The sequence below is a fragment of the Hemitrygon akajei genome, chromosome 14 (assembly GCF_048418815.1).
Source record: "Hemitrygon akajei chromosome 14, sHemAka1.3, whole genome shotgun sequence".
In the NCBI taxonomy this organism is placed as follows: Eukaryota; Metazoa; Chordata; class Chondrichthyes; order Myliobatiformes; family Dasyatidae; genus Hemitrygon; species Hemitrygon akajei.
The window spans coordinates 89,145,816-89,173,087 of NC_133137.1; the positions used below are offsets into that span (position 1 = coordinate 89,145,816).

Genomic DNA, 27,272 nt, shown 5'->3' on the forward strand with positions numbered 1-27,272 from the left:
GAATGTCAAGGTAGCAGTCTGTCACCTGAAGCTTAATAGAATTTGGATGATACAATAAGACAATGATCTGAAAAACAAGAGTAAATCAACAACAGAGAGGCTTAAAAAGAAGAAAATGTGTGTTTTGGAATGGCCAAGTCAGAGTCCAGACCTTAACCCAATTTAGATGTTGTGGCATGACCTGAAGGAGGCTATTCATGCAATATATCGCAGAAATATTGATGAATTGAAACAGTTTTGTATGGAGGAATCGTCTAAAATTCCTCCTCACCGTTACTCAAGTCTGATCAGCAGCTACAGGAAATATTTGGTGGAGGTTATTACTGCTACAGGAGGCTCTACCAGTTAATAAATACAAGGGTTCACATACTTTTTCCAGCCTGGGCTATGAATAATTAAACGAGTTCAAGAAAGACATGAGAAGCACAATTGTTTGTGTATTATTAGTTTAGGCAGATTGTGTTGGTCTATTATTGTGACCTAGATGAAGATCAGACCACATTTTATGAGTAACTAATGCAAAAAAGCAAGTAATTGCCAAGGGCTCACAAAGCTTTTCTTGCAGTTATATATGCCACCATATACAACCCTGAGATTCATTTTCCTGCAGGCATACTCAGTAACTCTATAGAATAATAACTATAACAGGATCAATGAAAGATTGAGTGCAGAAGACAACAAACTGCAAATGCAAATATAAATAAATAGTAATTAATAACGAGACATGAGATAAAGAGTCTTTAAATTGAGATCATTGGTAGTGAGAACATCTCAATGGATGGGCAAGTGAGTGCAGTTATCCCCTTTGGTTCAAGAACCTGATGGTTGAGGGGTAGAAACTGTTCTTGAACCTGGTGGTGCGAGTCCTGAGTCATCAGGTACCTTCTACCTGATGGCATCAGGGAGAAAAGAGCATAGCCTGGGTGGTAGGTTTCTACAATGATGGGTGCTGCTTTCCTATGACAGCGTTTCATGTAGATGCGCTCAATGGCTGTGAGGACTTTACCTGTGATGTACCAGGCTGAATCCACTACCTTTTGTAGGATTTTCTGTTCAAAAGGCATTGATGTTTGCATAACAGGCTGTGATGCAGCCAGTCAATACACTCTCCACTACATATCTATAGAAATAGACAATAGACAATAAACAGTAGGTGCAGGAGTAGGCCATTTGGCCCTTCTAGCCAGCACCGCCATTCACTGTGATCATGGCTGATCATACACAATCAGTACCCCGTTCCTGCCCTCTCCCCATATCCCTTGACCCTGCTATCTATAAGAGCTCTATCTAACTCTCTCTTGAATGCATCCAGAGACTTGGCCTCCACTGCCTTCTGGGGCAGAGCATTCCACATATCCACCACTGTCTGGGTGAAAAAGTTTTCCCGCATCTCAGTTCTAAATGGCCTACCCCTTATTCTTAAACTGTGGCCTCTAGTTCTGGACTCACCCATCAGCGGGAACATGCTTCCTGCCTCCAGTGTGTCCAATCCCTTAATAATCTTATATGTTTCAATCAGATCCCCTCTCATCCTTCTAAATTCCAGTGTATACAAGCCCAGTCGCTCCAATCTTTCAACATATGACAGTCCCGCCATTCCGGGAATTAACCTTGTGAACATACGCTGCACTCCCTCAATAGCAAGAATGTCCTTCCTCAAATTTGGAGACCAAAACTGCACACAATACTCCAGGTGGGGTCTCACCAGGGCCCTGTACAGCTGCAGAAGGACCTCTTTACTCCTATACTCAATTCCTCGTTATAAAAGCCAGCATGCCATTAGCTTTCTTCACTGCCTGCTGTACCTGCATGCTTGCTTTCATTGACTGATGTACAAGAACACCTAGATCTCGTTGTACTTCCCCTTTTCCTAACGACTCCATTTAGATAGTAATCTGCCTTCCTGTTCTTGCCACCAAAGTGGATAACCTCACATTTATCACATTAAACTGCATCTGCCATACATTTGCCCACTCACCCAACCTGTCCAAGTCACCCTGCATTCTCATAACATCCTCCTGACACTTCACACTGCCACCCAGTTTTGTGTCATCAGCAAATTTGCTAATGTTACTTTTAATCCCTTCATCTAAATCATTAATGTATATTGTAAATAGCTGTGGTCCCAGCACCGAACCTTGCGGTACCCCACTGGTCACAGCCTGCCATTCCGAAAGGGACCCGTTAATCGCTACTCTTTGTTTCCTGTCAGCCAGCCAATTTTCAATCCATGTCAGTACTCTGCCCCCAATACCATGTGCCCTAATTTTGCCCACTAATCTCCTATGTGGGACTTTATCAAAAGCTTTCTGGAAGTCTAGGTACACTACATCCACTGGCTCTCCCTTGTCCATTTTCATAGTTACACCCTCAAAAAACTCCAGAAGATTAGTCAAGCATGATTTTCCCTTCATAAATCCATGCTGACTCGGACTGATCCTTCTACTGCTATCCAAATCTGTCAAAGTTCTTGATGTCATGCTGAATCTCCACAAACTTCTACGGAAGTAGAGGTGCTGCCACACTTTCTTCGTAATTGCATTAAATGTGCTGGGTCCGGAACAGGTTCTCTGAAATAGTAACACCCAGGAATTTTAAGTTGCTAACCCTCTCCACTTCTGATCCTCTGATGAGAACTGGCTTGTGGACTTCTGGTTTCCCTCTACTGAAGTCTACAACCAGTTCCTTGGCCCTGGTGACACTGAGTGAGAGGTTGTTGTCATGACACCACTCATCTAAATTTTCACTCTCGCTCCTGTATGCTGATTCATCACCATCTTGAATACCACCCACAACACCAGTGTCATCAACAAACTTGAATGTGGTGTTGGAGCTGTGCTTAGCCACACAGTCATAGTTGTCAAGTGAGCACAGCAGAGGGCTAAGCTCACAGCCCTGAGGTTCATTTAACTCCTTTGTGATGGTAACTCTGCCTTTGCTACTACACTTTTGAAGATGGGTAAGAGTCCATGAGGCCCAAAGAATTTGACTCTGTCTCCTGAATCGGATTGCAGCTAAAACAGAGCATTTTACTGACCAGATGCATTTAAAAGCAAGAATATAAAGTTGAAGCTTCATGAAGCATTGGTCAGACCACACTTGGGGTATTCGGAATGGTTTTGGGCTCCTTATCTAAGAAAGGATGTGCTGGCATTGAAGAAGGTCCAGAAGAAATTCACAAGAATGATCCTGAGAATGCAACATAGGTGCCCCCCAGCATTGTGCCCACAGTCCCCTCCTCTACTCCCTTTATACCAACAACTGCGCTGCCACACACAGCTCCAATCTGCTGATCAAATTTGCAGATGACATGACAATGATCAGCCTTATTTCCAGCGGTAACAAGGCAGTCTAGAGGAGAGGTTGACACCCTGACACAGTGGTGCCAAGTTAATAACATCTCCCTAAATGTCCAAAAACAAAAGAGTTGATCGCGTATTACAGGAGGAATGGGGACTGGCTTGCTCCGTCAGCATCAATGGGTCTGCAGTTGATAGGGTGAATAGTTTCAAGTTCCTCAGAATACACATCACTGAAGATCTCACCTGGACTGTACACACTGTGGCATCTCTTCCACCTCAGGTGACTGAAGAAGTTCAGCATGAGCCCCCAATTCCTCAAGACTTCTACGAGGCACCACTGAGAGCGTCCTGACTGGCTGTTTCACCGCCTGGTACAGGAACTGCACCAACCTTGATCGCTGGGCACTGCAGAGAGTGGCATGGGCAGCGAAGCACATCTGTAGATGTGAACTTCCCTCCAATGCGGACATTTACAGCAACAGGTGTGTAAAGAAGGCTGGAAGATCATCAGGGAAACCGGCCACCCCAACCATAAACTGTTTCAGCTGCTTCCTTCTGGCAAACAGTACCACAGCATTAAAGCCAGGACCAACAGGCTATGGGACAGCTCCTTTCTACAAGCCATCAGACTTACAAATTCACACATCTGTACATTGCAACGGAGTCATAATGCAAAGATTTTTACTCCCTCACCTTGTGGGATGGAAGTTACATTTAAATAAATTCAAATGAAAGGGTTAATGTATAAAGAGCATTTGATGGTTCTGCACCTGTACTCACTGGAGTTTAAAAGAACATGGTCAGGGGGTATCTCATTGAAATCGATTGAGTATTGAAAGGCCTCCACACAGTGGACATGGACTGGACATTTCCTATAGTGGGGGAATCTACAACCAGAGGGCAGAGCCTCAGAATAGAAGAACGTCCCTTTAGAACAGAGGTGAGGAGGAATTTCTTTAGCCAGAGAGGGGTATATGTGTGGAATTCATCGCCACAAATGGCTGTGGAGACCACGTCATTAAGTACATTTGAAATGGAAGTTGATAGTTTCTTGATTAGTAAGGGCATCAAATGTTACAGGGAGACAGCAAGAGAATGCGTGGAGAGAAATGGCAGAGCAGACTCAATGAGCTAACTGGCCTAATTCTGCTCTTATGTTTTATGGTCTTATTTGACAACATGGAAAATCTTTGGTCACACCTTCATTGACCTGCCAGCCAGGTACAAATCTATCAATTATCCAATGGAGTCATAAGAAAATGCAGATGCTGGAATCCAGAGCAATAATCTGCCAGAGGAACTCAGTGGGCCAAGCAGCATCTGTGTGGGGAAATTGCCAATATTTTGGGTTCAGACCCTGCATCTCCATTGATTCAGTGGTCTTAATATGTAATCTCAGTCCTGATGCCAGGCTTTGACCTGAAACATCGACAATTCCTTTCCTCTAGCAGATAACTTATCACCATCAATTATCTAATGTTGCTTTAGAAAGTCCATGATAAGTTGACGGGACTCCCAGTTTGGCTACACAATGCAAACATTAAACATAATCTTATACTTCACAAACACAATAAAATCTGCAGATGCTGTAAATCCAAAGCAACACACATAAAATGCTGGAAGAACTCCTGATGAAGGGCCTCAGCCCGAAATATCAACTGTTTACTCTTTTCCATAAATGCTGCCTGGCCTGCTGACCTCCTCCACCATTTCATGTATGCGGCATAATCTTATTCTTCAACGGCAGAGTAACCTAGCAGTTAGCGCAACACTTTTCAGCTCCAATGATGAGGGTTCAATTCCCACCACAGCCTGTAAGCAGTTTGTACGTTCTGTGACTACGTAGGTTTGCAGTAGTTTTCTCCTAAATTCCGAAGATGTGCAGGCTAGGGTTAATGAGTTGGTACGAGAAGCATGGTGACACCTGTGGGCTGCCCCCAGCACATTCTCAGGATCTGTTAGTTCTTGATGCAAATGACATATTGCACTGTACAGTACTGTGCAAAAAGCATAGGCAAACACACACACACATATATATGGAGCCTAAGACTTTTGCACAGTACTGCAGTAATTTTATGTATTGCACTGTACTGCTGACATGTGAGTGACGATAAACCTGATTCTGATGTGGGTCTCCATTGTAGACTGAGAGTAGGAAGAGGGCAAGGAGAGGGGAATCATGGTTAGGAGAAGGGGGAGGGGAGGGAGTGAGAAGCACCAGAGAGACATTCTGTAATGATCAATAAACCACTTGTTTGGAATCAAATGACCTTACTTGGTGTGTCAGGGCTGGGTGCGTTTGCACCTGCATCATCCCCCACTCCTGCTCCACCACCCGTCCCACACCCCTCCCACAGCGCTCCATCCTCACCATTCCCAACATCCTTGGTCCTGCCAGATTCACAAACTCACTCTCCCCTTCACATTAACAAATACAATACTGTGCAAAATTCTTAGGCAACCTAGCTATCTATTTGTGCCAAAGCCTTTTGCACAGTTCTGCATGTTTTGACGTACATGTGACAAAGTGAATCTTTGAAGACTTGAGTTTAAACCTGCAGGGAAGTGCAGCTCCTGGAATCTGCTGAAGTGGATGCACTAGTGTTGCAACAGGGCACCCCTCCTTTTCAATATCTGCACAGACAAGCCCGTCGTACACATGCAGCTGCAATAACGGGCCAATCACAGTGAGCGCACTCTCCGGACTGCCTGGACATTTCGCTGCGAGCCACGGCAAGGTGCAGAGCTGAACTTCAAATGGACCGGCTTAGACATAACTCACTGCACCACCCCAGATTCCCTCAGCAGTATTCTGCACTCTCTTCCAAGACCACATAACAAGAACAAGTCAGTGCTCAGAACAACAACGTTCACAACTCAAAATGGGCAGTTCAGTGCGCGGCGGGGTTTGCAGCTTGGAGTGGATGGAAATCGTAACTGTGAATAGGAGTGACAGGAATTGGTAATGAGGGGGTGACAAGGAGGGTGGGTGGTAATGATGAGGAGGCGGGGTAATGAGGAGGGTTGGTGTTGGTGAGAGGGATGGGACAATAACAGAGGGTGACAGGGCAAAGGGGCAATTGACGTCGGGGAGAGAGTGAATGGGGGGGTTAAAGGGGACGGGTGAGAGTGAGTGATGAGGGAGGGTGCATGGTTAAGGAGAGAGGTAAGGCGATGAGAAGATAGTCTGGGTGAGTGATAAAAGCGTGGGTTGGGGTGGTAAGAGTAATGAGGGAGCGTAGGGCTAGAGCGATGTGGGGATGCTGATGTAAGGTAGGTGTGTGATGAGGGGGTAATGAGGAAGGTTAAGGTGGATGATGAAGGAGGTGAGAGGGGTGCTACCCACCACAAAACCCGTAACATCCCTCCCTTCCTAACAGACTCCGCGCTCCCCGCCGCCCGGACTTGGAGTAGACAGCAACCCCGCTCCAGGTTCCCGGTTCCCCCTGACCCGGGGCCCCGTGCTCTACTCACCCGCGCCTCTCCAGCCGCCACTCGGCTTCCGGCTCCCCGGGTCCCACCGCATCAACAGTCCGGCCGGAAACCAGCGCGCCTGCTCGCCGATCCGCTCACACAGCACCGCCTGACTGCAGAAGAAAGAATGGGTCCCCCCTTTCAGACACCCAGAGATCCTCCCCAGGACCAGGAGCCTCCCCCCACAATCGTTCTCTTGATGTTATCAGACCTACTGAGTATTTCGAACTCTCCTTCCCGCACCCCCACACACACTGAAATTTGTTCTCCTACCCGTAATTCCCATATCCTACCGTTCAGCGTGGTTTTTGGTAATTTAACGGTGGTGGGTACCATCACCTGCCTACGTCCAAGATCCTCCTATCTTCAGTTTCATTTGAGGTCACGAGCAGAGCTTATTTCCTCTCTGAATCCGAGGGAATCCACAGAATCCAGTTGTTCTTCCTGCAGCATCTGCATTTTGTTGCAAATACAGATCATTCCGAAACAAATAATTCAGAGTCAGAAAGTAATATCGCTGCAATGTGTTGTAAACTGTGTACCCTTTGTGGCAACAGTACAGTTCAAAACACAAGCAATTACAATAAATATAAAAAATAAATAACTATATCAGAAAGAGAGCAAAAGTAGCGAGGTGTGTTCATGGATTCATTGTCCATTCAGAAATCTGATGATAGAGGGGAGGAAGATGTTCTTACAATGTTGAGTGTGTATCTTCAAGCTCCTTTATCTATCTCTATTTATTACAGATTATTACAAATTACTATGATTACACATTACATATTTAGATGGAGACGTAACATAAAGATTTTTACTCCTCATGTATGTGAAGGATGTAAGAAATAATGTCAATTCAATTCTCTCTGATGGTAATGATAAGAAGAGGACATTTCCTGGGTGATGGGGATCTTTATGATGGATGTCACCCTCTTGCGGTATCACCTTTTGAAGATGTGCTTGATACTGGGGAGGCTCGTGCCCAAGGTGGAGCTGACTGAGGTTACAACTTGCTGCAGCTTATCCCAATCCTGTCAGCGTGCTCTCCATGGTACATCAGTAGAAATTTGCGAGAGTCTTTGGAGATTCCAGAGTATTTTATTTGCACTTTAAGATAGGACAACTGAAAAACATAGACAGGTAGATATGGACAGGAAAGGTTCAGAGGTTTATGGGCCCATGCAGACAAATGAGATTAGTTTGGATGAGTATCTTGGTTGGCATAAACCAGATGGGCTGAAGGGCTCTGTTCTGTGCTGTATGACTCTAACACCTGCTGCAGATGTAAGGTAGACAGTACAAGTCGAATTAAAACAACACCTTCTTTTCAACAGTCCAGAACATTTTGAGTGCATGCTGACTGGTTAGTTCACAGCCTGCAATGGATGCTCAGGATTAAAAGAGGCTGCAGAGGGTTGTAGACTCAAACAGCTCCATCATGGACACAACCCTCAACACCATCGAGGACATCTTCAAGAGCCGAAGCCTCAAGAAGGCGGCATCAATCATTAAATATCTTTACCATCTGAAACATGCCCTCTTCTCATTGCTACCATCTAGGAAAGACCCACACTGGATGAATCTGCCCCTCCTCCATCAGATTTCAGTGGTTCATGAACTCTATCTCATTATTCCTTCTTTTATTCATGTTGTAATTGATAGTAATTTTATATGTCTAATGACAAAATTCACATTTTACAAGTCAGTGATAATAAACCTGATTAATTCTGATAAAATCTGATTCAGATTTTCACCATTTCTCACTCCCCAGCACGACTATTGGCAGTAACAATATTTTAAAATTTCAATATCCCAAATAGACCGGAAAGCCTGGTTTTGTGTTTCCAAATAATTGATGATCTGCCTTCCAAAGAGATCTGTGAGTTTCTTTGCTGATGGAGCAGGTTCATCGTCTGGGTACAGCAGCGTAGTTATGGGATTTACCCTGATTTCTGCTTCTGTTTTACATACATGCATGCTGCAGCTGAGCTCAGAGTGCACTGAGTAGATGGTAAACCTGCTCTCAGACTAATCGGGGTATTTGTTTTTTTTTAATACTATTGCCATCGGAGTGTGCAAAATTTAAGGAGATAGTGGGATTAGTGAGGGGAGGGTGAACGTGAAGGGGGAGGGAGCGGGGCGCAGCTTGCCCGGGCCGGGACGGCCCTGCAGCCGCAGGAGGAGGAGCCTCCGGTCGGGGCCGCGTCAGCCAGCGGGGACGGGAGCAGCCGCCATGGGGAGTCTGCGGGCGATGGGCTGCTGGCTGCGGAGGGCGGCGGTGGTGGCCGGTCCCCACCCCGGGCTGCGGCGGGGACTTGGTCTGGCCCGAGGAGCGGCCCAGGAACCACTGACCCTCCGCACCCAGCGGGGTGGCGTTAGGTGAGGAGCAGGCCTGCAGCGTCGGGGCAAGAGTACAGTCGACGTTTCGGGCAGCGTCTATGGAGGGGATAAAGAGTCGACGTTTCGGGCAGCGTCTATGGAGGGGGATAAAGAGTCGACGTTTCGTGCAGCGTCTATGGAGGGGGATGAAGAGGCGACATTTCGGGCAGCGTCTATGGAGAGGATAAAGAGTCGACGTTTCGGGCAGCGTCTATGGAGAGGATAAAGAGTCGACGTTTCGGGCAGCGTCTATGGAGGGGGATGAAGAGGCGACATTTCGGGCAGCGTCTATGGAGAGGATAAAGAGTCGACGTTTCGGGCAGCATCTATGGAGGGGGATGAAGAGGCGACATTTCGGGCAGCGTCTATGGAGAGGATAAAGAGTCGACGTTTCGGGCAGCATCTATGGAGAGGATAAAGAGGCGACATTTCGGGCAGCGTCTATGGAGAGGATAAAGAGTCGACATTTCGTGCAGCGTCTATGGAGGGGGATGAAGAGGCGACATTTCGGGCAGCGTCTATGGAGAGGGATAAAGAGTCGACGTTTCGGGCAGCATCTATGGAGAGGGATAAAGAGTCGACGTTTCGTGCAGCGTCTATGGAGGGGGATAAAGAGTCGACATTTTGGGCAGCATCTATGGAGGGGGATGAAGAGGCGACATTTCGGGCAGCGTCTATGGAGAGGGATGAAGAGTCGACGTTTCGTGCAGCGTCTATGGAGGGAATAAAGAGTCGACGTTTCGTGCAGCGTCTATGGAGGGAATAAAGAGTCAACGTTTCGTGCAGCGTCTATGGAGGGGATAAAGAGTCGACGTTTCATGCAGCGTCTATGGAGGGGATAAAGAGTCGACGTTTCGGGCAACGTCTATGGAGGGGATGAAGAGGCGACATTTCGGGCAGCGTCTATGGAGAGGATAAAGAGTCGACATTTTGGGCAGCATCTATGGAGGGGGATGAAGAGGCGACATTTTGGGCAGCGTCTATGGAGAGGATAAAGAGTCGACGTTTCGGGCAGCGTCTATGGAGGGAATAAAGAGTCGACGTTTCGTGCAGCGTCTATGGAGGGGGATGAAGAGGCGACATTTCGGGCAGCGTCTAAGGAGGGGGATAAAGAGTCGACGTTTCGTGCAGCGTCTATGGAGGGGATAAAGAGTCGACGTTTCGGGCAGCGTCTATGGAGGGGATAAAGAGTCGACGTTTCGGGCAGCGTCTATGGAGGGAATAAAGAGTCGACGTTTCGTGCAGCGTCTATGGAGGGAATAAAGAGTCGACGTTTCGTGCAGCGTCTATGGAGGGGATAAAGAGTCGACGTTTCGTGCAGCGTCTATGGAGGGGATAAAGAGTCGACGTTTCGGGCAGCGTCTATGGAGGGGGATGAAGAGGCGACATTTCGGGCAGCGTCTATGGAGGGAATAAAGAGTCGACGTTTCGTGCAGCGTCTACGGAGGGGGATGAAGAGGTGACATTTCGGGCAGCGTCTATGGAGGGGGATAAAGAGGCGACATTTCGGGCAGCGTCTATGGAGAGGATAAAGAGTCGACGTTTCGTGCAGCATCTATGGAGGGGGATGAAGAGGCGACATTTCGGGCAGCGTCTATGGAGAGGATAAAGAGTCGACGTTTCGGGCAGCATCTATGCAGGGGGATAAAGAGTCAATGTTTCATACCAAAACTATTCTGCAGCACTGGAGGGAGAGGGAGGGGGAAGAAATACAAGCCGGAAGGTGATAGGTAAAGACAGGTGGCTGAGGGGCGCGATGAGGTGAGAAGCTGAGAGGTGGAATGATAAAGGGCTGAAAAAGAGGTAATCTTAATAGGTGAAGAGAGTGGGACATAGAAGAAAGGGAGGGAGGAGAGGCACCAGGGGGTGGTGATAGGCTGGTGAGGAGAAGTAAGAAGGGTGCCAGGGTGGGAAAGGGAAGAGGAGAATTCTTTCAGTAAGATGAAACAGTCAGAAGAACAATCTTTTTCTGAATGCACTCTTATATTCTGAATTTTTAATAATAAGTACTTCATTGATCCCGAGTGGGAAATTCGTTTGTTACAGCAGCAACATTTAAAAACGCACTTGGCAGTGTGCAGATTTAACTAATAGTAAAGTGCAGAGTAATAATGTACACAATAATTTACCATTGTGCAATAGTTATGAAATAATAAAACAGAGACTATTGTACTTTGAATTGTGTACTCCTGTCGCACAGAGATGAACTGTGCCATTTAAAAAACATTGCTTCCTTTTAGGAACATTGTGCTGAATAACCCAAAGAAACGGAATGCCCTCTCGTTGGCTATGCTGGAATCCCTGCACACAGACCTCCTTCATGAGGTAGAAAGCAACGATCTCCGAGTTATAGTTATTTCAGGTAACTTACTGGACTCTTTCCACTCCAAGCATATCACTGCCTTGTATAGACAGACATGTGCACAACGTTCCAGATGAAGGTTTCACCAGAATCCCATTTAAGTGTGGTAAAATGTCTTCAGAATCAGGCTTATTATCACTAACATATGCTGTGAAAATTGTGCTTTGTGGCAGCACTATACTGCAATGTGTAAAACATTACTATAAGAACATATTTAAAAATTAATAAATAATATAAAGAGAACAAAACAGTCAGGTAGTGCTCATGGGTTCATAGACTGTTCAGAAATCTGATGGCAGAGGGGAAAAAGTTGTTCCTAAAATATTGAGCATGTATCTTCAGGCTCCTAGTAACTCCTCACTGATGGCAGTAATGAAAAGAAGGTGGGCACGTCATTGAGTCAAGTCCTCAAGTCCCACCAACATCCTTGAAAATTTTCTCCGTACTTTTTCAGTCTTATTGATATCTCTCCTGTAGGTAGGTGGCAAGAACTGCACACAATACTCCACATTAGGTCTCACCAACATCTTGTACAACTCCAACATAGCGTCCCAACTCCTGTACTCAATTTGTAGGCCAATATGCTGAAAGCTCGCTTTATGACACTATTTACCTGTGACACCTTCTCAAGGTCGTGGGAGATCGCAGACTGCAGGAGGAAAAGAAGCAATAAATACCCACCCAGTAAAGGAATTTTTAACCCGGGTTATTTTTAGATCTGTTACTGTTTACTGTAAATGCAATGTTGATGTTGTAATTGTGAGCAAGTCTGATACTGTGATTCGTGTGTGCACAGCTGAAGGACCTGTGTTTTCATCTGGCCATGATCTTAAGGAGCTGACCTCAACACAAGGAGGGGATCATCATGTCCGGGTTTTTACATTCTGCAGTGAGGTAAGCTCATCAACTTAAATCCAGGCTGGATAACAACTCAAGTACGAGGATCAGGTTTAAGATCACTGACTTCTGTCATGAAACTTGCTGTTTATGTGGCAGCAGTACAGAGCAAGGCAGAAAATATGTTACAAATTTCAATAAGAAATACATACAGCACTGTGCAAGAGTCTTAGGCACATATATATATGTATATAACTAGGGTGCCCAAGACTTTTGCACAGAGCTGTATTTGTCAATGTGGAGCGGAGAGCGAGTTTGTAAATCTGCGGGAGCAAAAGATGCTGGGAATGGTGAGGGTGGAGCATTGTGGGAGATATGTGGGACAGATGACAGATGGAGTACCAGTGGTAGGGGTTGGCGCGGGTACAGACACACCCAGGCCTGAGACGCCAGGCCACTTGATTCCAAAACAATTGGTTCACTGATCATTGCAGAATGTCTGTCTGGCAGTTCCCACTCCATCCCCGCTCCCTTCCCCTTTTCCCAACCATAATTCCCATCTCCCTGCCATTTCCCACTCTCAGACCACAATAGAGACACGTAACAGAATCAGGTTTATCATCACTCACATATGTTATGAAATTTTTTTTTGTTGTGGCAGCATTTACAGTGCAATACATAAAATCACTACATTACTGTGCACCCGTGCGCGCGCGCTCTCTCTCTCTCCCTCTCTCTCTCTCTCTCTCACATTTGCACAATACTGAATATAGTGAGGGAATGGTTATGGGTTCATTGACTATTCAGAAATCTGATGGTGGAGGATGAAGCTGTTCCTAAAACACTGAGTGTGTGTCTTCAGGCTCCTGTACCTCTCCTCTCTGATGGTAGTAATGAGAAGAGGGATCACGTGGGTGATGGGGTTCCTTAGTGATGGAAGTCACCTTTTTGACGCATCATCTTTTGAAGATGTCCTCGATGCTGGGGAGGTTTTTACGCATGATGGATCTGGCTGAGTTTACGACCCTCTGTAACTTTTTCTGATCCTGTGCGGTGGTCCACTCATGTCAGACGATGAGTCAGAACGCTCTCCTTGGTACATCTGTAGAAATTTGCCAGAATCTTCAGTAGCATATTTCAGTCTGAAATGAAGTCCAGTTTGAAATAAAAACAAAACTGGATTTCCAAACTGTTTTCCAGATTGGATAATAACAAAAAATTGTATTTGTTTTTAACAGAGGAAAATGCCTCTAGGTACTTTATAGGAGCATTCACAAACAAATGATTCCAGGTGGCTGAAAAAGATGGTGGGACAATTGCAAAAGTTTGATCATGGAGTCACAGTGCATCCTGTTCCTTTCTTCTATTTCTCTCGAGTGTCCAGTGAGTTTGAACACTCATTGACCCTTGGCTCTCTTCTCGCCACTGCCATCAGGAAGGAGATTCAGGAGCCTTGGGTCCCACACCACTAGGTTCAGGGACAGTTAACTACCCTACAGCCATCAGGGTCCTGAACCGGCACATCAAAGTTGAGTTTATTTTCATTCACACAATTACATGTACGTAGGATAGTCAATGAATAGTCAAATGAAAAAACTGACAGCAGCATCACAGGCGCACAGCATCAGATCAACAGCATTCACAAGGAAAACATAAATTATACACAAGTTATAGACAACTTTAAGAGAAGTCAATTTTTAGTGCAAAGTTATCAGAGTGGTCATAGTATTGCTAAACTGTAGTGATTAGGGCCCTACTGGTTGGTTCAGGAACTGAATGCTAAAAGGGATACCTATCCCTGAACTTAGTTGTGTTGGACTCCTGCCCAATGGTGGGAGGGCATTCAGAACTTGTCCATTCAGAAGCTAAAGCAGTAAGACCCCAGCAAGCAGGACAGGACTTGGTTGCGATGTCCTTATTGCACAATTGCCTAGTGGAATTCACTGAGTGCTTGGGATAGGAGACGAAGGGCAACTACTAACCGCGAAACAGTCACCACAATTCCATGTATCTATATGTAACGTGTATACAGTACAGTTATCACAGCAGACGGCTGTGGAGGCAAAGTCATCGGGTCTATTTAAAGTGGAGGTTCATAGGTTCCTGATTAGTAAGTGTGTCAAGGGTTATAGGGAGAAGGCAGGAGAAAAGGTTGAGAGGGATTATAAATCAGTTTGGAAAGAATGGTGGAGCAAATTTTATTCCTTATGGTCTAATACTTTGTAATAAATGTACTTTAAATTTCAAACCTGAGGAAACAGGGCATGTGAAGGGTGAAAGTTTCTGGGAAGGATCTCAGGGTAAGAAAGTTCTGCGGAGAGCTATGCTGACCACCTTTTCTCTGACCGTAGGTGATGACCCTACTTCAGGAGATCCCGGTGCCGGTCATTGCTAAGGTTAACGGGTTGGCCACAGCAGCTGGCTGCCAACTGGTGGCAAGTTGCGACATTGCCGTGGTGTCAGACAGGTCAAAGTTTGCCACGCCAGGAGTCAACGTCGGACTGTTCTGCTCTACCCCGGCCGTGGCATTGGGGCGGTCGGTGCCTCGGAAGGTGCGTCGCCGGTGTGCTTCAGCTGGTTGCCATTCCTATAAAGAGGTTCACTGGAATGATTGGCACTGCAGAAGGCTTGTGAGGCCAGCTCTGTGTTCCCCACAGTTGTACAGTTACAAAGCACGGAAAAAGGCCCTCTACAAACTTTTTTAAGTTGGTCCCGTTTGCCTGCATTTCCTCCATAGCCCTTCAAACCTTTTCAAAGTGGGCGGAAGGGCTTGTTCCTCTCCTGTACCTACTCCATATTCCTCTGTCTTCATCCACGTACCTGTCCAAATATTTTTAAACATGAACACTATATTTTTTTAGAACATTGAATAATACAGTACAGGCCCTTTAGCCCACAATGCACCAAACTTTTACCCTACTAAAAGATCATTCTCATGCTTTCCTCACACATAGTCCTCTATTTCTCTACTATCCATGTGCCTATCTAAGAGTCTCTTAAATGCCCCCAATCTATCTACCTCTACCATCACCCCTGGCAGGGTGTTCCAAATACCCACCTCTGTGTTTTAAGAAAAACTACCTCTGATATCTCCCCTATACTTTCCTCCAATCACCTTAAAATTATCCCCCCTCATATTAGCCGTCTCAACCCTGGAATAGGTCTGTCTGTCCACTCTAGGTATGCTTCTTATCATCTTGTACACCTCTTTCAAGTCACCTTTCATCTTCCTTTGCTCCAAAGAGAAAAGGTCAAATTTGTTCAATCTGTCCACATAAGATGTGCTCTAACAGTAAGGACAACCTTCTCTTTCTTTCATGGTCCACTGTCCTCTCATATCAGATTCCTTCTTTCACCCTACGCCTTTTCCACCTATCTTACTTCGTCCCCCTCCACCAACCACCCACCTTCCCCCTCACCTATCACCTGTCAGCTTTTACCCTCCCTTCCTCCCACCTTCTTATTCCAGCTTCTGCCCCATTCCTTTCCAGTCCTGATGAAGGGTCTCTGCCTGAAACATTGACGATTTATTCCCCTTCATGGATGTTGCCTGACTTGCTGAGTTCCTCCAGTATTTTGTGTGTGTGCCGCTGGAGATGAGAGTAGTCTTTTATAGAATTTACTATCTTTCTCTTGTGGAAATAAGGCTGTGATTCGTTACTTTTTGACATAGGTTGCCTTAGAAATGCTGTTCACCGGAGAGCCCATTTCCGCCCAGGAGGCACTGCAGCACGGGCTGGTAAGCAGAGTGGTGCCCGAGGACAAGCTGGACGAAGAGACCATGAAGATTGCCCACAGAATCTGTGAAACCAGCAGGTCTGTGGTTGCACTGGGGAAAGCTACGTTTTACAAGCAAATGACTCAGGATCGAAACAAGGCGTATCAGATTGCTTCGCAAGTCATGGTGCAGAACTTAGCACTGAAAGATGGGCAGGAAGGGATCGAAGCCTTCCTACAGAAGAAGAAACCGGTCTGGTCACATTCTATAGAATAAGCACGAATAAGCTTGTTTGTTATTTAAATACATGCAGTGATCTGTTAACTATTTAACACCAAGGTTCAGAATCATAATCAGGTTTATTATCACTGACATACACTCAGTGGCCACTTTATTTTCTACGTCCTGTGCCTTCTGAACATACTCCTCTGATCTCTCTTTTGCCCACAGAACAGTTTCTGTTATTCGCACTATTCTCTGCAAACTCTAGAGACTACTGTGCATGAAAATCCCAAGCGATCAGCAGTTTCTAAGGTACTCAAACTACCCTGTCTGGCACCATCAATCATCCATGGTCAAAGTCACTTAGGTCACATTTCTTCCTCATTCTGATGTTTGGGCTGAATAACAACTGAACCTGTTGACCACGTCTGCATACCTTTATACATTGAGTTGCTGCCATCTGATTGGTTGATAAGATATTTTCATTAACAAGCAGGTGTACCTAATAAAATGGTTCTCAGTGGAATATTATAATAATCATAATTTATTAGAACTATGTAAGATAGTTTGTTGACACTTGTTCAGCAGTATAGTTCAATACATAAAAAACTATGTTAACATAAGAAATATAAACTATATGAACATAAGAAATGTTAATCAAAATGTCTTCTTTGGTTTCTTCAATTGATTCAAATTTGACAATTGCAAATCCCTTTGGCTTGCCATTCTTCTCTGGTATTTTGATTGATGACACTTTTTCAAAAATATTCTGAAGGGTTGTTTCAGTAGTAGAATATGCCAGATTATTTATTGTAAGTGTATCAGAACCTTGCTGTGCTTGCCCACTTTTTGTATTAAATGCACTCTTAGCACCAGCATAATCAATAATGATGGAACGACCCTCAACATCAATGCCTTGTTTCTGCTTCAATACCATTTCTGCAGTAGCTTCAGTTTTAAATTCAATATACGCAATACCACGAGTTCCTGAACCATCACGAGAAGTAGGAATCCTAATGTCGATAGCGTCTTCAAAAATCTCCTTGAGATCATCCTGAGTTATCTAGAATGGAAGATTCTTTACAAACAATGTTCTGTTATCCCTGTCTTGATGACTTTCCTTGCTGCGTGCTTTGTCAAGTTTGACTACCTGCCCCAGCACTTTGTTTCCATTGAACTTTAATGCCTTTTCCAGTTCTTCAGTCTCAAAATCCACATATCCGAATTTCCTGCTCCCTCCAATTCAGACACCTGCAACTGTAAGTTTCTTTTTAGTGAAGAAGTCATTTAGAGCTTTCTTCAATTCTTCAAAGTTCTTTTCTGAGTTCAGGTTTCCAACGAAAAGTGAAAATGCACTGTCGGTCTTCTGTTTCTTAGCCGGTGTCGCTGCCTTATGTTCTTCTTTCTTTCTCTTCCCTGCTTTCACTGGCAAGTATCATTTGGGGTTTTCCACTTAGCCAATTATAATTTTACGTTCAAAATTTTGTTTGATAGCAGGACAAGATACTTAGCAATAACCCATTTGCATCAAGGGAAGGGTCAGGTATTTTTTTTTGCGATTAAATGATTACAATTTATAAAGATTACTATAACTGATTAATAACCATACATACCAGGTCCAGAGGTCCCGCACTCTGCAAGTGCGACAGTGGAGCCGCCGACGCTGGCAGGGTTCTCCTCTGGATGCAACGACTGCATTTCCTACAGTATTCTTCAACCTCCCCCCTCATCCGGGGCCAGTAGAACTGGTCTTTGAGTAATCCATAGGTCTTTTCCACCCCCAAGTGTCCAGAATCATCATGCAAGGCCTGGAGTACAGTCTGCCGATACTTCTCCGGCAGGACCGGTTGCCAACGGCGGGGTTGGTCCTGAGGTGCCGTGACCCGGTACAAGATTTGGTTCTTTAACTTTAACCGAGGCCACTCCTTCAATAACAGAGGCACGGACGGGTGTTTCACCTTCTCAGCCAACGCCAGGAACTCCAACTTGTGAGGGGGATAGTTTCTCTCAGCTGGTGACAAGCTTCGGCTGACAAAGGCTACCGTACAGGTAATCGCTCAACTTGTCCACCACTGCCCACTTCAGTCCGTTCAGAAACCTGGAGCTTCCATCACACTCCAACCTGCAGAACTCTGGAATGTCCAATTGAGGCAATCAGAGGCTCTGTCTGAACATGATAAAACAGTCTTATCAGCCTCTAATCAAATTTTCTTTTCCTGATGACCACCCTTCTTTCCACCTCATGCATTTTCTTTAGGCAATCATTTCCGATTTTCAGACCTTCTATAACTTTCATTCCTATTTGAGTAAATTCAATGTCTTGAACCATGTGTTCAAGATTACTAATCTGAACTTCAGTTTTATCAAGAAGTTGCTCCCTGGTATCATTTTTTCTTGAGCAGGAGCTTGGCTTTCTCCTTCTTTCCATTGTGCAGCAACTGCTGAGCAAGCTGCCATTCCTTTTCTAGCTGAATACCAATCCTCTTCTGGTACTGCTTCAGTTTGTCACGTTGTTGATTTAATTGCAGCACGGCCTTATCTTGCTCAGTCACTCGGGACCACATCTTCTTGCCGAACAATTTTCCCATTTGCGCTGCCTCAGTCCGGGCCCGGCCACATTCCCGACCCAAGGAGAGCAACCACCCACTCGGCTCCGGCTGGGAAACCTCGCTAAACGCCCAGAGGCCCGGCACAGGCCGCGCCATCCCCCTGGTAACCACGGCTCGCTCCAGCCTTCCTCTTACCTCGGCCTTCACCATAGTAGCAAACTGACAGTGCGCCTCTTCAGCGCAATATAATCCACACATACGCTGCCTACATCTTCCACGGCTGTAGGGGCCAGTCGCTGTAACCTCTCTCTCACCGAGGTATCTTCAGCGGTCAACTCCCCTCCCTCGTGGTATTTCGCAGTGTCCACTAAGACGGTCTCACCCTCAGATACTTCCCCCAGGCCGTAACACCACCGCAAGCCCCAAGTGAGGGAGGGAGTGAGGATCTGACAGGTAGACCTGGGGTGTCCGAGGCAAAGGGTTCGTAGGTGAAGAGGGAGCCCAGTGAGGCGGAAGGGTCGACAGAAGGGGTACGGAGATCTCAGAGGAGTAGGCGCCCCCCAGAGCGGTTGACATATGTGGTGCCAGGAGAACTGAGTGTGATTTCTACTGCTCTGGGTGGTTATGTCACTGCTTTCTGCACCTGGGTTGGGTTTTTGTGTTTTGCAAGATGCCTTGGGGAACTCTGGTAATGTCATGAGGGCATGACATTTGCTGGTGGGGGGAGAATGTACAATGTACTGTGTGTGTTAATCAAAATGGCTTCTTTGGTTTGCTAGAGTAGGAATGCTTTTACGTTTGATAAGTGTTTTCTCTCGCAGTTGTTTAGCTTTGGACTTGCTGATGTGGGGAATGTTTTTTTTGTAAGATTCTCCAAATGAAAAAAAAATTAACTGAGTATATCATGTCCAAATACTGATCAAGACTGGAAGTTCAAGTCAAGAAACAATCTAACCATGTGATACAAAACTACTCTGCTTGGTGCTTAAGGAAAACACTTATCAAACATAAAAGCATTCCTACTCTAGCAAAACAAAGAAGCCATTTTGATTAATATACACAGTACATTGTACATTCTCCCCCCACCAGCAAATGTCATGCCCTCATGACATTACCAGAGTTCCCCAAGGCTTCTTGCAAAACACAAAACCCAACCCAGGTGCAGAAAGCAGCGAAATAACTACCCAGAGCAGTAGAAATCACACTCGGTTCTCCTGGCACCACATATGTCAACCGCTCTGGGGGGCGCCTACTCCTCTGAGATCTCCGTACCCCTTCTGCCGACCCTTCCGCCTCACTGGGCTCCCTCTTCACCTGTGGACCCTCTGCCTCGGACACCCCAGGTCCACCTGCCAGATCCTCACTCCCTCCCTCACGGGGTTCCCCACTCACATGCGATCCCGTATCAAGAACGGCTTTTGCGTAAACTCACTCTATCCGTAGACACACACTGGCACGGGGTCCTACCAGCCCATCCGGAATAGAGGCGTGGGCACCTGATGGTCCCCCGGCTGATCTCTGGGAAAGTGTTCCTCCAGAATCTTGTCTTGTGAGGCTGAGAGCGGGGGTTTCGCGGTCTTTTCAGGAGAGGCGGGAAGGAGACGCCGAGGAATGTGGACGTGCGCTGCTCGGTCGACCACCGGGGTGGTCCCAGGTGCGGGGACGTGGAGGTCGGAGGAAAGTGACGAGGGGTCGAATGGTTCGATGGTTGAACTCCAACGATGTGCACTAAACTGACTGAACTTTGATAAGTTGGCACCTTTTACTTTATTTTCTTTTCCTTCATATACACTGTATTGCATAGTACTCTTTTAGTTTTAGTAAAATCTTTAAAGTGTATTCCATAACGGTATCTGGTGTGAGTTTGATATGGTGTGTATACGCGCGGCGTAAACTTGATTCTCACAGCACCTGCGTGTACGGGAGGTGGGGTTGGTGAGTGGCTGGATCTCCTTTTCCCCCAGACATATACCAGCCTGTTAGGTAAGTGTTACCAACATAAATAAATAGTGCAAAATGAGATCGTTTTCATGGGTTCATATTCCAGGATTTGTAAAGAGTTGACGTGAAATCTAAATATAGAAAGCACAATCGATTTATTATCACTGAATTACATGATGTGAAATTTGTTTTGCATTAGCAGTACAGTGTAAGATATAAAATGAATGTAAATTACAAAATAAAGATCAGTTTTATTTACTACGTGTATGTTGAAGCATACAGTGAAATGAGTTGTTTCTGTCAATGACCGATGTACTGGGGGGCAGCCTGCAGGCATTGCCCTGCTCCAGCGCCAAACTGCACAGCTTACTAACCTGTGCGCTTTTGGAATGTGGGAGGAAACCGGAGCAGCTGGAGGAAAACCATCTGCTCGTGGGGCGAACGTACAAACTTGTTACAGACCTGGGTGGGATGTCGGCGCTGTAAGATCCATGCTGTCGTGATGAGGCTGGCCGGGTCTACAACACTTTGCAGCCTCGCGCAAACCTGCGCACTGGAGCCTCCAAACTAGACGCAGATGCTACCAGTCAGAATGCTCTTCACCGTACATTAGAAGAGATTTGCTAGTATCGTTGGTAACGTATCAAATCTGTTCAGAATCCTGTCAAAGTAGAGCTGCCGGTGTGCCTTCTTTATGATGGCGTCAATATATTGGCTACAGACTTCCAATCAGGAAAGCAACTTCCCATTATCTCTGCCTCCTGTCACCAATCAGCGTCTTGAAACACAAAGATGGCTTGGGAAGGTAGATGTTTGAGGGAGATTCCCCCGGTAGGGATTTCAGAATCAGGTTTGTTATAACTGACATATGTGAAATGTGTTGTTTTATGGCAGTAATACAGTGCAATACACAAAACTTGCTATAAATTGCAATAAGAATATATAAACATGAATAAATAATGCAAATAGAAAGCAAAATAGTGCTCATGGTTTCATGGATGTTTAGGAATCTGATGGGGGAAGGGGAAGAAGCAATTCCTAAAACGTTGAGGGTACCTCTTCAGGGTCACACTGGTAGCAATCAGGGCATGTCCCAGATGGTGAGGGTGCTGGATGACAGATGCCACCTTCTTGAGGCATTGCCTTTTGAAGATGTCCTCAATGGTGGGGAGGCTAGTGCCGGTGATGCAGCCCTTTGTAGCTTTTTCTGATCTTGTGCAATGACGACTCCATACCGGACAGTGATTAAACAAGTCAGAATGCTCTCCACGGTAAATCTGTAGAGATTTGAGCATGCTCCACAGTCACACCACTCCCTGAGTGAAGAAGTTCCACCTCAGGTTCCCCTTAAATATTTCACCTTTCACCCCTAACCTATGACCTCTGGTTCTAATCATACTCTACCTCAGTGGGAAAAAACCTGCTTGCATTTACCCCATCTATACCCCTCAAAGCTGTGTATACCTCTATGAAATCTCTACTCATTCTCCTACGCTCCAGGGAATAAAGTCACAACTTATTCAACCTCACTCAGGTCCTCAAGTCCTGGCAGCAATCATGTAAATGTTGTAGAACACAGAACATTACAGCACAGGAACAGGCCCTTCAGCCCACAATGCTGTGGTAAACCAATTAAATTAGTAACCAAATGGCAAACTAAACAAATTACCCCTGTCTAGGCAACGCCTATATCCTAACATTTTCCTCACTTTCATGTGCCTTTCTAAATGTTTCTCAGTAGTCCCACCACCTTGGCACCCTGCTTCTCCCACCACCCCAGCACCACTCTGTGTAAAAAAAACTTGCCCTCATCTGCTTTGAGCTTACACCACCCTCTGCCCCCCCCCACCATCTTAAATGCATGCCCTCTAGTACTAGACCTTCCAAGCCTGGGTAATAGATACTGTCTATCTATGCCTCATAACGTTATAAACCTCTATCAGATCTCCCCTCAGCCTCCAAAACCCCAGGGAAAACGAAGTGTTTGTCCAACCTCTTGTTACTGCACAACCTGGTAAACATCTTCTGCACCCTCTGTCACTGATTAACCACTCTAGTTAGGCCCACTCTCATTGGTTGCTCTCCTTGTCAGGCGCACACATGTATGAACATATGTGTAATTGTGTATGCTGTGGCCATGCCTCTATGCAGGTGTGCGTATTCATGTATGTGATTATATTTTTTTCAAGGATCAACTTTATTCACCATATATACTTATGTGTATCAGAATCAGGTTTATTATCACCGGCACGTGCCATGAAATTTGTATACAGCAGCAGCAGTTCAACGAAACCGATGATAATATAGAAAAATAAATAAGTAAATCAATTATAGTGAGTATATATATATATATGTATATTAAATAGATTAAAAATAGTGCAAAAATAGAAATAATATACAAACGTTTGTATATTTTTTTCAAAAAGTGAGGTAATGTCCAAGGGTTCAATGTCCATTTAGGAATCGGATGGCAGAGGGGAAGAAGCTGTGCCTGAATCGCTGTGTGTGTGCCTTCTGGCTTCTGTACCTCCTACCCGATGGTAACAATGAGAAAAGGCATGTCCTGGGTGGTGGGGGTCCTTAATAATGGATGCTGCCATTCTGAGGCATCGCTGCTTGAAGATGTCCTGGATAATACAGAGGCTGGAGCCCATGATGGACCGGACTAATTTCATAACTTTATGCAGCTTCTCTCAGTCCTGTGCAGTAGCCCCCCCCCCCCAATACCAGACAGTGATGCAGTCTGTCAGAATGCTCTCCACAGTACATCTACAGAAGTTTTTGAGTGTGTTAGTTGACTAACCAAATCTCTTCAAACTAATGAAATATGGCCACCATCTTCTTTATAGCTGCATCAATGTCAGGACCAGAGTAGATCTTCAGAGATCTTGACACCCAGGAACTTGAAATTGCTCACTCCGTCCACTTCTGATCTCTCTATGAGGACGTATTAGGAATTTGCTGTAGTGTGTTGGTCAGGGTCTTTGAATGCGGAGTGGAGGCACAGACATAGGCCTAGACTCTGGCCTGTTATCCAAATCCTCCACATCACTATTGCGAAGTCCTAATCGGAACCCTGGCACACTCTGTCCCCAGAACCTAAAAAAACCTAAAAACTAACTAATCCCCCCCCCCCAACAAATGCAGAATGACCCACTGAGCTCCTCCAGTAGTTTGTTTCTTGCTAAATATTTGAGCACCTCCTGTCCCTTATCTCTCCTTCCTTGCTTGAAGAACAACCCCAACTTCTCCAGCCAGTTCTGGGGTTAAAATTTCTCATCCGTGAAACCTTTCTAGTAAATAGTTCCTGCACTTTCCGGTGCACCAAGCATAAAAATATTTCCCTTATGTAAGATAGCTTGAGTTCCAGTGCTTGCGCTGGAAATGCTTTGGATGCTCCAGAGCTACATTATAAACCTTCTATGGCAGCATTGTCAAGTAAAGTATTTTACTGTCATGTGTACAAGCATGTTGAGGTGCAGGTACAACTGAGAACTTGTTTGCTGCGGCATCACAGGCACCTAGGTACAGACAACACACAGAATATAAATTATACCTAAATCATAGCAGACAATGAATGGAAAAGCGGGCTGTGAAACTAGACAGTCGTGCAAAACCAAAACACATTGATTTGATTGTGTTCCCTACTCTGCAGTATGCTCCTCAAAGCATTTCGTTCCAAACGCCTTTAGTAATCAAATGGAGACACAAGACACTGCAGATCCCAGAAATGTGGAGCAATGTATAAAGGAGGTGGAAGAACTCAGCGGGTCAGGCAGCATCTGCGGTGAGGAATAAATAGCAACTCACATAAAATGCTGGAAGAACTCAGCAAGTCAGGCAGCATCTACAGGGGAATAAACAGTGAATGGTCCTTCATCAGGACTGGAAAGAAGAGGCAGAAAACCAAAATAAGGAGGAGGTGGAGGAGTAAAATCTTCCTTTCAAGTCCTGATGAGGTCACACACACACACTTGAAACTACAACACGTCTCCATTACATTCTGTAAGCGGAACAGGTTCAGATAGGGAAAAACAGGATCAAACAATGTTGAGGTGAGACTGAGTCAGATGTTTTGTGATCCTACAAACCTGGACATGCCCAGCTAATGAACAGATACCGTTCGTACAGATATCCTTAAGTCTATTTTGTCTGTGAGTCAGAAAATACACAAAAAAACACAATGCAGTAACCATACCTACACAGTACTATACTAAATAACACAGGAAGCACATAAGACAGTAATACCCTGTCTGGTCCTGGGGACTTCCAGTCCTAATGTTTTCTTAAGAAAACATCTGTTTTCTTAACATCAACATATTTACCATACCAACCTGTTTTACAATGTCCTCACAACTGCCAAGGTCTCTCTCCCTGGTAAATACTGAAGCAAAGTATTCATTTAGGGCCTCCCCTACCTCCTCAGACTTAATTCTGATTGCTTTTTTTAATGTGTTAATGTCTTATTTTGGAATTTTTTTTCCTCCAATGTCCTGTACAATTTATATTCTGTGTGTTGTCTGGGCCTACGGGCCTGTGATGCTGCTGCAACAAAGTTTTGCACTGTACCTGTTCCTGCACACATGGTAATAAACTCGATTCAACATAAGCTTCCATTTAGCGCAGAATTTCCTTCAGGCTTTTCAGCCTCGTCCTTGAAGATTAACCAAACCATTCAATCGTAGATAGGCATCTGTTAGTCTCATGAGACCGTGGATTTGTGCCTTGGAAGGTTTCCAGGGCGCAGGCCTGGGCAGGGTTGTATGGGAGACCGGCAGTTGCCCAAGCTGCAAGCCTTCCCCTCGCCATGCCACCAATGTTGTCCAAGGGAAGGGCACTAGGACCCAAACAGCTTGGCACCGGTGACGTTGCAGAGCAATGTGTTGTTAAGTGTCTTGCTCAAGGATACAACACACTGCCTCAGCTGAGGCTCGAACCAGTGACCTTCAGATCACTAGACTGATGCCTTATCCACCAGGCCACGCGCCAACACAAACCATTCAATAAACCTTCTTAATTGGGCTGAACTTGATAAACACTAGAGATTCAGCAAATGCTGGAAATCTTAAGCAACACACACAAAGTTCCGGAGGAACTCAGCAGGTCGGGCAGCGTCTGTGGAGGAGGATAGACGGTGGATGTTTTGGGCCAAGACCCTTCACCAGGACTCAACAGTCTGGAGTCACATATGGGCCAGAACAGATAAGCATAAGAAATCTCCTTCCTTCAAGGACATGAGTGAATTAGATGGCTATTTATGCCACTTGTTAACAGATCCTTCCAGCCCAATACTACCCAGTCTACAAACCTGTACATCTTTGGACTGTGGGAGGAAACCGGAGCACCCGGAGGAAACCCACAGGGTCACGGGGAGAACGTACATCAGCGCTGGAACTGAATCCCGATTGCTGGCAATGTAAAAGCGTTACGCTGTGGTTCTGCACTGCTACTGTTATTAACAGTTTAATTATTGGAATTCAGATTCCACAACCACCTTGGTGTAACGCAAACCCATATCTCTGCTGGTTAATCCCCAAGTTCGGACACTTAATCTCTTTGTTGGGGTGTTAATTCTTAAGTTCTAATGAATGTTAGTCGAAGGTTATGTCTTGGTTACAGAACCAAGGTAAGTGGATATTAATTAGATTACAGATCTGTCGTGACTGAAAGGTTCAAACGCCCTACTCTTGTTTCACAGATCAGATGGTATTCAAATCAAACCGATGGTGCAAAAGAACATCCCAAGCACTCTGCACCAATATCATCAGAAAACCTGACACCAAGCACAAAAACTTGGTCATAGAGAGAGCAGGGCTCTTTTTTCGCTCTAATTATCTTTTTCTTTAAAGATGTGTAGAATTTATATCCTGATGAAGGATATCAGCCCAAAATGTCAACTCTTTATTCCTCTCCATAGCTGCTGCCTGACCTGCTGAGTTCCTCCAGCATTCTGTCTGTGTGGCTCTGGATTTCCAGCATCTGCAGAAACTCTTGGGTGTATAATTTATTTTTATGATTTTTATTTGTGAATGCTGCTTATTTGTTGCTACGTGCCTGTGATGTTGCTGCAAATACGTCTTTCATTACACCTGTGCACACATATACTTGGCAATAAACTCGAATTTAACTTTGCTTTTAAGTCAAATTGCCAATATATCAGAGACAGATACATTAGGGGCATTTAAGAAACTCTTTAGGCATGTGAATGATAGAAAAATGGTGGGCTATGGAAGGGAAGGGGTGGTTTGATTTTGTGTAGGGTCAGTACAACGTTGCGGACTGAAGGGCCTGTACTGTGCTGTACTGTTCTATGGTCAATATTCTACACAAGTTCACTAATGTCCACAGTTATCCCTATCCATCTCTACCACAGAGCTGCTGGGACTTGGTTAACCTAACTTCAGCATCCACACGAGTCAAACAGTGCATAATTCATGACTAAATTCATGATAAACAGTATCCGTATTATAAAATATTAGAGTGTGACGGTA

General features: G+C 45.3%; 2 protein-coding genes and 1 pseudogene across 2 annotated transcripts in view; 1 reads left to right on the forward strand and 2 right to left on the reverse strand.

Annotated features, from left to right (window-relative positions):
• The window catches only part of rbm17 (RNA binding motif protein 17), a 66,465-nt gene extending 59,597 nt beyond the window's left edge, over positions 1 to 6,868 (reverse strand). The window contains exon 1 of the mRNA XM_073066539.1: positions 6,777 to 6,868. The gene's annotated coding sequence lies outside the window, so the exon portion shown is untranslated. The remainder of the gene's footprint in view (positions 1 to 6,776) is intronic.
• A 2,059-nt stretch (positions 6,869 to 8,927) lies between these two features.
• Positions 8,928 to 16,942, forward strand: echdc3 (enoyl CoA hydratase domain containing 3). The gene is made up of 5 exons (XM_073066540.1): positions 8,928 to 9,152; positions 11,393 to 11,514; positions 12,311 to 12,408; positions 14,703 to 14,903; positions 16,025 to 16,942. The coding sequence occupies exons 1-5, from the start codon at positions 9,007 to 9,009 to the stop codon at positions 16,343 to 16,345; spliced, it is 888 nt and encodes a 295-aa protein (XP_072922641.1). The 5' UTR covers positions 8,928 to 9,006; the 3' UTR covers positions 16,346 to 16,942.
• LOC140738200 (nucleolin-like) lies at positions 16,845 to 17,723 on the reverse strand (annotated as a pseudogene).
• Between the last annotated feature and the right edge of the window lie 9,549 nt (positions 17,724 to 27,272).

Coding starts and splice junctions, on each gene's coding strand:
- echdc3 (XM_073066540.1), top strand. CDS start 9,007: ATGGGGAGTCTGCGGGCGATGGGCTGCTGGCTGCGGAGGGCGGCGGTG. Junction 11,515..12,310: donor CCGAGTTATAGTTATTTCAG/GTAACTTACTGG, acceptor GTGTGTGCACAG/CTGAAGGACCTGTGTTTTCA. Junction 12,409..14,702: donor TTTTTACATTCTGCAGTGAG/GTAAGCTCATCA, acceptor CTCTGACCGTAG/GTGATGACCCTACTTCAGGA.